This window comes from Acanthopagrus latus, chromosome 24 (genome assembly GCF_904848185.1).
Source record: "Acanthopagrus latus isolate v.2019 chromosome 24, fAcaLat1.1, whole genome shotgun sequence".
Classification (NCBI taxonomy): domain Eukaryota; kingdom Metazoa; phylum Chordata; class Actinopteri; order Spariformes; family Sparidae; genus Acanthopagrus; species Acanthopagrus latus.
In genome coordinates, this window is record NC_051062.1 from 7,820,213 (window position 1) to 7,832,621 (window position 12,409).

Sequence of the window (12,409 nt, forward strand, 5' to 3'; positions counted from 1 at the left end):
AACTAAAATTCTTACTTTTAGCTACTTTAAGCTACCATTAAGAAAATGCAACACTTCCTGGTGTTTTTCACATGAAAAGTCGACCTACAAAGGGAACGCTGCAAGACTTCTTTTGCCTTTCTGTCTTTATATGAGGGTCATTCGTGTAGAGAAGCAGAAAAATGGGAAGACAGAGAGAGTTACATGTGAAAAAAGTCCTCAGTTGGGAATCAAACTGAGGGTGTTGTTGTTATATGGCAAAGCACATTAAAGGGGCACGATATAGTTTTAGAGAAGAACCTCAAACTCAGATTTTTTATATTTATGATATTAATGAGGTAATAATACTAAATACTGAATAAACAAGCTGTTCTCAGGGGAAAATAAGGTCTACAGAACACAGGTTGAAGCTAGAAAGGTGGCAGGGTCCGCCACATATAAATGAAGTAAAACAGTATGACACTGTTGTCCTTTCAGGTCAGTTTGTTTATTTAGTTTGTTTAGGCATAAAAAGAAAATCACTCAATCACTCTTCTGATTAAAACATGTTCCCGAAAACTACATAGTGCTCCTTTAACCAAACTTAAAAATGCATGCTCCACTAGTCTGTCCTGTGATTGGCCAATTTGAGTTCCTTTTAAGGGCAGTTTGCAATAACCAATTGGGTTGGATAGCTAATTGAGGGAAGTTATAAGCCTCCATACGTCTTTTTCTGAGAATCTGCGATGTTTAGAGGTATGATTTCATCTTTCAGTGCTCACAGCTCTGTTTGTATCACCAGAATACACAAAGGATGATCATGAATCAGCACAGTGTGTATCAGCAGAGAGAGCCGCAGCAGGGCGGAACCTCCCTCCCAACTGGACCGTCTGGTTTTCCTTTACTCCCTCGTCTCGCCTCTGTTGTCTGACAAACCAATCGCAGTGAAATCCCTTGGGGTCGGACACCTCAGAGGGGGGTTTCCTATCTTGTAAAACCAGGTGAAACCGTTAAATTAAGCTAACGGCACTGAAATGACACTTTAAGGTCCTGATGATGCTCAGATTTCACTTCCCTTGTCAGAACCGATCCAGTAAACTCACCAAAGTAGTAGAAGAGAGTCACGCTGAGCTCCGTCGTCTGTGGCTGTGAGCAGGGTGCTCCCCTGCTGCCCCCTGGCTGGTAAAGCTGACAGTAACAGTCTGTCTGCTGGAGGCGGCAGCAGCATGCTTTCACTGCAAAAAACAAAAAACAAAAAACAAAAAAAAAACAACCAAACATTCTTTCACTGTAAACTTGTATCTGTTAAATCACCTGGAAAGAAAAACACTGCTGTTTCCTGCATCAAACAGCAAATCTTTTTGTGTTTTTTTTTTTAAACACCTGCCACTGGGTTGTTGTATTTTGTACCTACTGACAGATGAACTTTGTATGATCCCAATGTGACTGTGCCTCCTGTTTTTACACTGTATCTATTTATGTAAACAAGCGTGTGTGTGTGTGTGTGGGTGTGTGTGTGTGTGTGTGTGTGTGTGTGTGTGTGTGTGTATGTGCGTATGTATGCCATTCTTCCAGTTCACATGACCAGCCTTTACCCCCCCAACCCACCTCCTCACCTCCTCTACATCACCACCATCTGTCACGCTGTTGCCAGGTTACAGTCCTCCGTCATGTTTTTTTTTTTTTTTTTTTGTGGGACAGTTTTATGATGAAGACGTGACGTTGCAATGTAAGACATGTTTTCGGTTTCACAGCATTAGCATTTGTAAAGACGGAAAAAAATAAACATTTTTATGAACGTTTGTAAAACTGCTGCTCTTTGATCAGTTTTATTGTGCAGAGTGTAAATCTGCTGTAGGGGTTCAAACAGGGACCAGATCTCGAATTTACATTTTTACAGTTTATATCGTGGATTTGGAGCAAGCGAATCTGTGCTGACGTACTGCTTTTTCCATTTATGCCTCTGTTTGTGGTTTCCTCCATATCCCAGAATGCCTCTGGGTTCACCGTAGTTTTTACTTTCAGTTGACGGTGGCTATTTAACCAATGAATACTTTTAGCTACCCAACTTATGTGTGTAAATGAGGTCTATGAACTCACAACGTTTTGCTGCTGCATTGCATTCTGGTCTATTGCGGCTTTTCTTGTATTTTTCTTTGGGGCTTCTATAATGGATTTCACCGCTGATTGAACAAACTGGTGCATTCAAGGCTCTGATACGTAAACCTGACAATATGAAGGCATAATGATAAGATGTTTTCATCATGATCAGTTCATTGATTAGTATGTTTTGTGGTATTTCTGATGGATTATGTCCATTATTTTAAATTATTTTTGTTTAAGTGCTTGGTTTAAGGGATTCTGAATGCTTACAGAGTGAAATGTACACAAAACCTTGAAATCCATCCCTTTTAGGAGATTTTTTTTATGTTTCTATGGTAACTTGTTTGGAGTTTTTACACCTTTTTAAAAGTTTAAACCCTTTGAAACTCCTTAAGCCATACATACCTTGACATGTTACATTCTCTATTGATTGATCCAGTAATTGTCACCATGCTTGTGGGTGAAGCCATAAAAATGTCCACCTTCAGAGTACATATTGATATTGCAAAATAAATAACAAAACATACTTTTTTGGGAAATTTAGGGTCATTTTACCCCATGCTTATCTTATCTTTTAAAATGAGTTTAAAATGTAAATACCTGACCGATCGGTATCCCAAGACAACGCATTGATTGGCTTATTACAATGAGGAAACTATCTGTTGTTTTTGTCAAGATGATGATCCTGTTATCATGGGGAAAATATCCAAGATAATGAATTTTAGATCTCGGGAGAAGAATTTAAAAGTATTAATGCAATGTCTGCTCTTGGCCTCCGTAGAAAAACAAATACGTTCACCATTGATGATTTCAGTTTGCTCTATTATCCGCTGTAAGCAGACCATGAACTGCACAGCTCAAGCGAGAAAGTCTCGATGTGTCCTAAAGCATCTCTAAGTGGATTTTTCCTTTAATTGCTCAGCTTTAGTTTGGAGTGTACAGCGTATTTCGTTGTCTCCCTCTTGTATGCGCAGGTTTCTCACAGGTGTGCCCTCTCTCCTCTGTCTCTGCCTATTAAACCTGTGGCCCTGCTGTGTGACATGCCGGGGCACAAATTTCACCTTTTTTTGGCCGCATTTTGGTGGCTTTTTGTTGTCATGAAGCTCAACGGTAATTGGCCTGCCATTGGCCTGTCAGAGCGGCGTAGCCGGGGCTCGTGGGTAAATGAATGTCAGTGTCAGTGTCCGGCGCTGAAAACAAACAACCTCATCCCGCCGTGAGCAGAGGGCGCCGGGCCGCCTGTCGGAACTCATCTGTCCTCGGCTTAATCCCCCTCCCGTACCGGGATGAGAGGGAGAGGAGGTGGATGGAGACGGAAATGAGGAGCATTTGCATCTAAATGGAATGTTTTTCTTCCTTTCACCCAGCTCTCTCTATTTATTTGGTAATGACTTGGTTATGTGCTGATGGAGGCATGAGAGGAAATCCTCATCTCTCCTCCTGGCTTCAAGAAGCTTCACCATAATACAAGTGTCTTTTCTTTGTTCTCTGCTGTTTTACACTGAGTCCGAGTCATCCTTCTTCTCCTCGGCGTGAGGAGGTCCCCCTGCCCCCACTTTCTTAGTCAATGCTCATGTAAAACACCATCACACTTGACACTCGCAGGATTATGTAACCTGAAGGCCCGGCACAATGTCACACTTGCTCCACGACACTGTCTGTTTCCTTTTCCTCAAGAGAGAGCGCGAAATGTTATCACCTCAGGTCACGTTTAAACGCGCACAAGCTCACAGATGAACGTCCTCATCATTCAGCTATGGCATGGATTATGTGCAAGTCCCATGGCAGGATACAAACATCCTGTTTACACACTGCATCACATCCACCTCCAGGGGAATAATGATTCTTGCATGGCCCTGTATTATTTATTCATGTCCAGCGGTGTACGTCCTCGCCCTGGTGCTGTTTGTTGGGGCCCCGGTGGGCAGCGTTTTAGCCCGCTTCACCCCCGACCTCCCTGTCCAGACCCTTACTCCCATTAGGGGGGAATAATGATGCTGAATTATTCACTAACGTTTGAATAATTCAAGGTGAAAATGCTCATTGACTGAGGGAGAAAATGTGCCAATCTGCTGTCCCGAGCGTCAGTCTGGACATTCTTAATGAGGAAGAGGAGTGTGTGTGTGTGTGTGTGTGTGTGTGTGTGTGTGTGTGTGTGTGTGTGTGTGTGTGTGTGTGTGTGTGTGTGTGTGTGTGTTAAAGGAACAGTTCACACAGAAAGAAAAATTTAGGCACTAGAGTGTCCCTTCACCACTATGCCAATTGAAATTCTGGAGATGTTTCGTAGTCCACAAAACAATGACCAAATTAACTGTTCCTTTAAAACAGCAGCGGTGATTCACATTAAAAGACGTGCATGTAGTCATTCTGTACTTTTATTAACACTCTTTCACATTAAAAATGTTCTCAAAAAGGTGCCTTTAATACCCTTGTTTTATATATAGATTACATATACATTTTACTTTGCCCAGAATTAATTACAAGAAACAATTGAAAAACTATTCTACCTGAAAGAACAAAAAGTAATATTCCTCTTAACTAATATAGTATGTAACATTTCTGTATCGAAATGTCTGAAAACAACTCCAGCCTCGTTGTATTATTTCTCCAGGAGATCCTACACTACTAACATCTTTAATTTAGTTTTGCTCACGTGACCCCTTGTTGCAGAAAAAAAACATACTGTGCATTAAAAGCTGCAATAACTTGTACTCATCTTGACAAACTTGCAAATAATTATCACCAGACTACACAGTTCCCCTCGACTTTACTGAGCGTTTTAGCATCTTCCAGCTCATTGTTTTGGTTTCACACCCAGAGGCTTGAATAGTTTTGATTCACTCTCACAGCTCTCATCAGTATCGTAGAAACTGTATATACATTTATTTTTTTTTAAGTAAAACTCTAAAAACCCACAGTATAGGCTACTACTGTCTAGCACCAAACAACAGGGAGGCAAAGTTAGCGGCTAGCTCGTGAACATGGCGGGGCAGCAGATATTGGTCCCAGGAGTAGGTGGAGACCAAAATAGAGCTAAAAGGAGAGAGAATATTTGATTTGAAACATGACAGCAAATGAATGCTAATATCGCTCAATGTTGATTGCATGTGTAAATAACATGTTAGCCATAGCAACTGAAACTGTGATAGTTGATACATCAGTCAGCCTGAATCTGTATATAGAGCTTGAACCGACACGTGTGTGACACACAAACTGTAGTGTGCTGATAGCTTGATCCTTGGTGAGTACAGGAGAATCACTGCTTCAGGCACTGTGCTGACTCTATTGCAAACTGGGCCAAAAAATCTCCCATGATGACCTTTAATCGGTTCTGATTTATCTGCTTCATCTGGAGACAGGACTTTTTATTTCGCTTCTTTTCAGCTGGAGGAAAAAAACTGAGAGCATTTTGGAATTTGTCAGTATACTAACACAGCCTCATAACTCCTCAGGTTAGTCGTCGCTGTCTTCCTCCTCATCCGGGTCGTGACTTTCGGAGCTGTCCTCCGTGGCGTAGCTGTCCGGGTGTTCCCGCTCGTCCGCAGACTCGTCATCGTCCTCCGTGTTCACCCTCCCTGACAGGACGTCCTCTATCCAGTCCTCCAGCTCCTCGGGGGTGGGCAGGTCCTCGTCGTTGGACATGTCCAGCCACACGCTGTCTGCCTGGATCACACAGCGCCAAGGGACGTCAAGGTGAAGGCTAATGAACACCTCAGTTTAGTGCAGTCTAACAATCAAGACGATACTCACGTCTGTGACGTTGACGACACCAATCTGAGGTCTGAACAGGTCCAATTTGAAGGTTTTCTCCCAGTAGGTGGTCAGCTGGAGGGGCGAGACAAACCGTGTTAACTTACCTCATCAGTGAGCTATTTCAAGAAAGATGATTTATAGTCTTGTGAGAAATATTAAGGCATAGATAAGGCAGAACCAGAGGGAAGTCATCAGGGTCGATCCAGACGATGCTGAGCTCTGGGTTGTTGGTGTTGTCTCTGGCCACGTCCTTCAGGATCTCCAGGAACTCGTAGCCATCTGGGGACGACAGAGCAGAGAAAACCTGAGCTCGGCCTCGCGAAAAAAAAGGGAAACGACTGCCGAATACAAGGAGGAAAAGGCAAAGACCTGGATCTTCCTCCTCTGCGAACGCAACAATATGTATTCCATCCATGTCGTCCTCCTAGAAATTTAAGAGATTACAGCCCATTTTACAATCAAGCTTCCTCAAATCAACTTTTTCTACAGACTGAACAGTCAACTACTCACCCATGTTTCAAACATATTCTCTGCCCGCAGCTTCCTCAGAGTAGCCCTGCAAAGACCGCGTTTTCATTAAATGCACAGGTTCCAACAGTGTTGAATTAACCAGTTAAAATATACAAATAAAATATATAAATCTCATCCACCTCCTGTGTTGGTTGACGAACTCGACGATGTCCATCTCTGACAGAGGCCGGCCGGGCAGGATGGCCGGCTCCTCCATGAACGGCTCGTAAAAGTTCACCTCGTTCATCTTGAGGGAGAGGTGTTTGGCGACCTGAAACGTGCAGCGTGGCAGGATTTCATTATGACGAGCAGGAGGTGGACGTAATGACGGGGCTTTGTTTATCAAAGGACAATCTGAAGGGTTTCATTAAAATGTTAATTTTCCTCATAAGGTATTCTAAATAAAGCATTTTTTTAGATAAAGTTCTTACACCTCAAAATAACAGGATTTCAACCAAAGCCGCCATTTCCCTTGAAGCTGCCGGACTTCCTTATTAAAACAGCAGTCTGTGATGATCCTGTGGGGTTGGGTTTAAAAGCAGATTCTGTTTTGTGCATTATTACTTACGGATTTATCGAATGTAGCAAAGAACTTGATGTAAGGTTGAAAACGCTCGGAGGCCTCCTGAAATGCTTTGTAGTCTGAGATGGAGATGGAGATGGAGAGAGAGAGAGATTGATGAGCAACTCAAGAGGGAATAACAGAAAAACAAAGACGAGGAAGTGAAGGTGTGGAACTTTCTCGTTCACATTCTGGTCACATTCTTAGCCAAATCTAGAGTATGTGATCAGGAAGGCAAGCAGTGAGACCCACCCGCTTCATTCAATTTCCCATCATGATTGTACTGTCTTCGCCCAAGTAACAAAGTCTCCCCTAATACAGTTTTATACGCTTGTAATGCGCCCCTGGCTCTGCTCCCAACAAGGTCAAAACCAAGGACCATCCTATCTCTGGACAGAAATAGGCTCCATAATGAAACTTCATGCCAGCGTCATATCGGACCAGATAGCATCTTCCCTGCCTCACTTCTACTCCCTTTATTTTTTTGGCAAGGAACTATAATTGCAGTTTGACCTATTAGACAGAGAACTAGAAGCTATTTAAAGGCTCTCATGAGACCGAGAGAGAGTGCCACAGTCTGGAATCAGGTTTCCCTTCAGCAGCCAGTTAGGCTACATGGTAATGTCCATTAGCCTCTAGATCCCATTAGCGTCTGGGGAGCATAGCGAGGCGACTTCAGGGGCCAAGATGTATTTTCAATCCATCACGCGCACACATGCATTAATGAGTTGGGCAATGAACTAACATGAATCCTCTCCTTTGAAGTAGCCAATGAGGCGGATGTCTTCCTCCATCCTCTCGAAGGCTCGCAGCTCCATGGCGCTGTTGATCATTTCGACCGGGTCCTCCAGCACCTAGGGGGCAATATAACGCAGGTATTTTCGGAAAAACATTAAGCAGTGGTTAATCTTTTTTTTTTTTAGAAATCTCCTGATCCACTTTCTTGTGGAGAGTCAGATGAGAAGAATGATACCACACTTGTGTATGTTTGTTAAATGTGATGCTAAAGCTAGTTGTTAGTTTAGCTTAGCATAAACACTGGAAGAAGGGGGAAACAACTAGCCTTGACAATGCAGAACAGCACAGTGTAGAGAACTTTACAAGATTACATGGATTCTTTTTACCTTCACAGCAAGCTATTTCCATTGCTTCCAGTGTGGCTATGCTAAGCTAAGCTAAAAGGCTTCTGACTTCACTTGGCCTGTATTTTAATAAAGTCAACGAGTGTATACAGTTGTGAAATGGAAGGGTCACTCCAGTTGTAGCTTTTCTATATTTTTGTTGGACATGAAGCACTCCCTGCCGAATCAATAGCAGGTAAGTGCAAAAACTGCATTCAAAATGATCGAAGGGCGCCTACATTTTAATTGTGATGGGGGAAAAACAGGTCTGATACCAGCGGCCTCTCTGCAAAATTTAAAACTTAAATTTATTCACATGAAAATGTCACTGATTTTCACTTTATTCCCCTCCGCCTCCAGCCTCAGGGGGGCAAATTACATGAAAGCGTCTGCTAAATCTTGTATTACTGTGAAATACATCATTTACAAGTGTTTTAATGAGGCTGCAGCTGTTAATTGCTTGAGGATTTCTCCTCTCAGTGGCTGACAGGATTAAACAATTAAAAAGGCCGCGCAGTCAGACTGCCCACTCACATCCAGGAGAAACTCCACCAGTGTGTCTGACGAGAGCTCCCCGTCAAACTCAATGACACGGTCGTCCTTGAAGACGTACAAGCTGCCCACCTCCTCCAGACCTGATTCAGCAGCAGGAGAACAGTAAGTGAAGCGCAAATAACTGATACTGGGGTGGATTACAGTGGAATGATGACGGCACAAGTCATACCTAGTTTTCTGGCTACTTTGGCGTCCTTCTGGGCGTCCACCATCCCAAAACCGATGTCTTTGTTCTCCAGGACCTGAGCTGTGAGCTGCACATGCACACAGACAGACGACACTCAGATCAAAGCTTTTTTTTCTATATAGACAAAAAATCATTGCACAGTTTGACACCTTGTTGACGCGCAAAACTAACTAAATTATATTTATTAAATGTGTATATGATTTAATGATAAAAAAAAAAAAAATTCATACTGTCCACTGCAGCACCTCTGTTCACCCTCTTGTCTGGCCATGTCATGTTAGTGCCTGTCTCTTTAAAGCCCGCCTCTCCTGAAAAGCCCAGTCAGCTCTCACAGGTCTGAGCAGGCTCCGCCCACAATGTTTTTGAGACCATGGCTGTACTGAGGGCGTGGCCGATGGCGGTGACTGTACAATTGTGACATCATAACGTTACGGAAGTGCTGAGCAGGCAGTAAAGGGCCACAGGTCGGACTTGAACCCTTGGGCGCTCGACATGTTTAGATTTTGAGGGCTCATAAGACAAAAACATTTTGGAAACCACTGGTGTAGAGTTACTTCGTTAAAACTTCCACGAAACTGCGACTTCTGTGCTTCCTTAAATCCAGGCTGTTTAACAGACAGTCCGTGGATCAACACACTTCACACCAACACCCTCTGTTCCATACTTTGCATTTAGCTTGGCACCTCCACTCTGTTCATTTGAGCTGGCATCCACAGCTGCTGCTGCCGTCTATGTCAATATATCTTTTCATTACCGAGGTGTGTACCCCCTGTGGAGTTTCTTCTTGTTAGGGAAGGTGAGAGTCACGGACTGCTTGCCTTTCAGCTCGTGATGTTGGGAAAAGGGAAAAGGATCTCGACATACCACTGAAGATACTAGATTTTGTGTGTTTTTGCTCTCAAACAGTGTGGAACGTGACAGGAGAGCAACAGTGATAAATGAAAGGGAGGCCGGGGGCAAGTAAAAGATGTGAACGCTTACAAATTCATGGCATGAAAAACACGGGTCACCTTCTCTCGTACTTTTAGCTCACAAATAAGACGGGATGCAGGAATGCAATCGACTTATTTCTAGTTCACAGCCACATAATAAAGAGTTTCGGGAACAAGCTCTAATTAACAAAATGACCTAGAAACAATCCCTGGATACATGTGACCCACAGAGGAGGGCGTGTAACGGGATTAAAATCACTGCCTGCCAGTTAAGAGCGTGTGCAGGTAGAAGACCGACGCTGCTCTGAATCCTATTTCCTCTTCACTTAATGGTTGAGCCGTCAGTCAACACATCAGGGAAGCGGGAAGAACGAGGAATTCAGTGTCTGGTTTTCCAATGGGGGATCGCTGACTCTACAATGACTTGTTGTGACAGGTTTGCATCAGATGAGCACGGTGGTGGGGAGTCTGACCCACGGGGATGCGAGCTGTAGCTAATTGAGACATTTATGTTATCAGTGAGATCAGACCTATCATCCGTTACCTCACAGCAGATACAACCCCGGCTCTCCTCTTTGATCAGTAATGATGCCGTCTTGGCAGGATTTGGGTGTTGCTCAGCTATTTCAGTGGCAGCGTCGCCATCTTGGGTTTTTTGGAGCCAGAAGTGATCAAATTTGGGACAAAAGGAGCTGCGAGTGAGGACGCCCCGATTCATATCCTGATAAATGAGAACATGCCGTAGTAGTGACTTGTCGATAACAAAGTAGAGCTAGATTTGACTCTAAATGGGACCGTAATTTACTAAATGAACATCATCCTGTGATTGAATTAGTGATTGATACCATAAACTCATTAGGAAACGGTAATAAATTAAGCGAGGTGTAGGGTCATTTTCTCATAAGCTTATATTCAATATCACTTATTTTTGAAACCAGTGGCGTCACCCCCTACTGACCATTAGAAAGAATGCAGATGTGACAGTCTCGACAATCAGGCATAGTCGAGTTGATAGACAGACATACTTTTAGCTAAATGCTAACATTAGCATGCTAATTAGTGAACTGATTGTGCTGTGTTTAGCAGGCAGGTTGTCTGCTGTGTTCGCCACCTTGGCTCAGCATGCTAACATTTGCTAATTAGCACTAAAAACAAAATCTAGCGTAAGTGCTCCAGTAACAGTATGCATTGCTTTTCTGACCTGCTTCTATCTGTCAAATCGTATTTTACTCAATTAAACATTATTGGATTCTACACGGATGGTTGGAAATTATAAACATGGTGTTGAATTTATTTTGCAGATTTTGAGAAAACTCACAGGGTAAGTAAGGAGGATCCCCAACATCATTGTAATTCAAGAAATGTAAATCCAAAGTCCATCAAACAGTTGAGATATTCCTAAAGTGATCACTTTTTTCTGTTTAATATCATTGTAAATAAGATAATAATTTTAATTAGAGGCTTTGGTAATGGTTAATTAATAATTTACGCATGCTTTCTCGATTACTTTTTAATTAAACTAATGGGTTTCTGGGTTGTGATACATATTTAAGAATTCTTTATTAATTAGCATTTTCTGTGGATTACTAACAGAAATTACTGTGATATTAACACATGAAAGCTACGCCTGCTAATCGGATTTTCACAACCTGGCAACCCATTACAAACTATTTAGAAAATCAATAATAAAGGCATCAGTTGCATCTTATGAACCGTTTACATAATGCAACCTGTTAGAAATGAGTATTGTAGAGATTCCTCTCGAGAAGATGGGGGCATTAAAGGGCATTACACTTAACCTTTTTTACATTTCTCTCTATCCATGTCTCAAACATTTACAATTACCTCCCATTCTGTAATAAAGAAAGAATATCAGCTAGAATATCCGGTCACTTTTCTCTCTCCCCACCCCTGTATTACCTCCAGCACCAGCTCTGTCATCTGGAACCGCTTCTGCAGGCCCTTGTTGGCGGGCACTGGTTCGTGGTAGAACAGGCACAGGAGATCGTATCTCTTCAGAGCCTTCTTGTAGTTGCGCTCGGTGATGTCCAGCACCCTGTCCTTCCCGTCAAAATTGGGGAACTCGAGACCTTCCTCGGCACTGCAGGGCAAAACCAGGCGAAGGCACAGGCCAGATAGTAGATGAAGCCACAGTTGCTGCATTGTTGTTCAGTTGTGGGGGTTTCTGCAGAGAAATTAAAGAGCCTCTCAAGGCCTAACTTGAAGTGTGCCACTCTCACAAATATTGAATCATTATATCCTCTCTCTCTTCTTCTCTCTATTGCTCTCCTTGAATATCTCCCCCTCTCCACCTGTCGTCTGTCTCCTCCTCTCTCCGTCACTCAGTCTTACTGCCCCGAATCTCCCAGGAGGGTCTCTTTCTTTCCTCCTCTCTTCTCCCTGCCAGAGAAACTCACCTCAGCAGCGCATTTACAGGACAAATCATCCATGTGATAGTCATTCATGCCCTTGAAATAAAGCTAGAAATTAGAGCAGGGAAGCGGTAGGGATTTCATCAGCCATTTAACCAGCAATGACATTATCCATATGAAGGAAAAAGGGATAGGCTATAAGCATTCATGGGATAAATGAATGACGTGTTGATTGATTGATTTAGTCTGGCGGAACGTGAGTGAAAATACAAAGGAACATATTTTGCAAGGAATTTCCCTTTAAATGCCATTTTGGGCCAATGTTCTAAATGTTACGGTATACTAACCCATAAATG

The 12,409-nt window shown here is 42.8% G+C and overlaps 1 protein-coding gene across 3 annotated transcripts in view; it reads right to left on the bottom strand.

Annotated features, from left to right (window-relative positions):
- Nucleotides 1-4,206: 4,206 nt before the first annotated feature.
- LOC119015433 (calsequestrin-2-like) overlaps nt 4,207-12,409 on the bottom strand; it is an 8,414-nt gene continuing 211 nt past the window's right edge. The window contains exons 1-12 of one of the 3 annotated variants that reach the window (XM_037091400.1): nt 11,602-12,336; nt 8,732-8,816; nt 8,542-8,642; nt 7,632-7,740; nt 6,893-6,966; nt 6,465-6,595; nt 6,325-6,370; nt 6,184-6,238; nt 5,993-6,093; nt 5,812-5,886; nt 5,494-5,724; nt 4,207-5,094 (exon numbers count right to left, since the gene is read on the bottom strand). In XM_037091400.1, coding sequence (XP_036947295.1) covers nt 5,515-5,724; nt 5,812-5,886; nt 5,993-6,093; nt 6,184-6,238; nt 6,325-6,370; nt 6,465-6,595; nt 6,893-6,966; nt 7,632-7,740; nt 8,542-8,642; nt 8,732-8,816; nt 11,602-11,844 — 1,230 coding nt within the window. In that variant the 5' untranslated portion in view covers nt 11,845-12,336 and the 3' untranslated portion in view covers nt 4,207-5,094; nt 5,494-5,514. Of the gene's footprint in view, nt 5,725-5,811; nt 5,887-5,992; nt 6,094-6,183; nt 6,239-6,324; nt 6,371-6,464; nt 6,596-6,892; nt 6,967-7,631; nt 7,741-8,541; nt 8,643-8,731; nt 8,817-11,601; nt 12,337-12,409 lie in introns of those variants that run through there. The other 2 variants (XM_037091399.1, XM_037091398.1) reach the window with 2 other exon arrangements.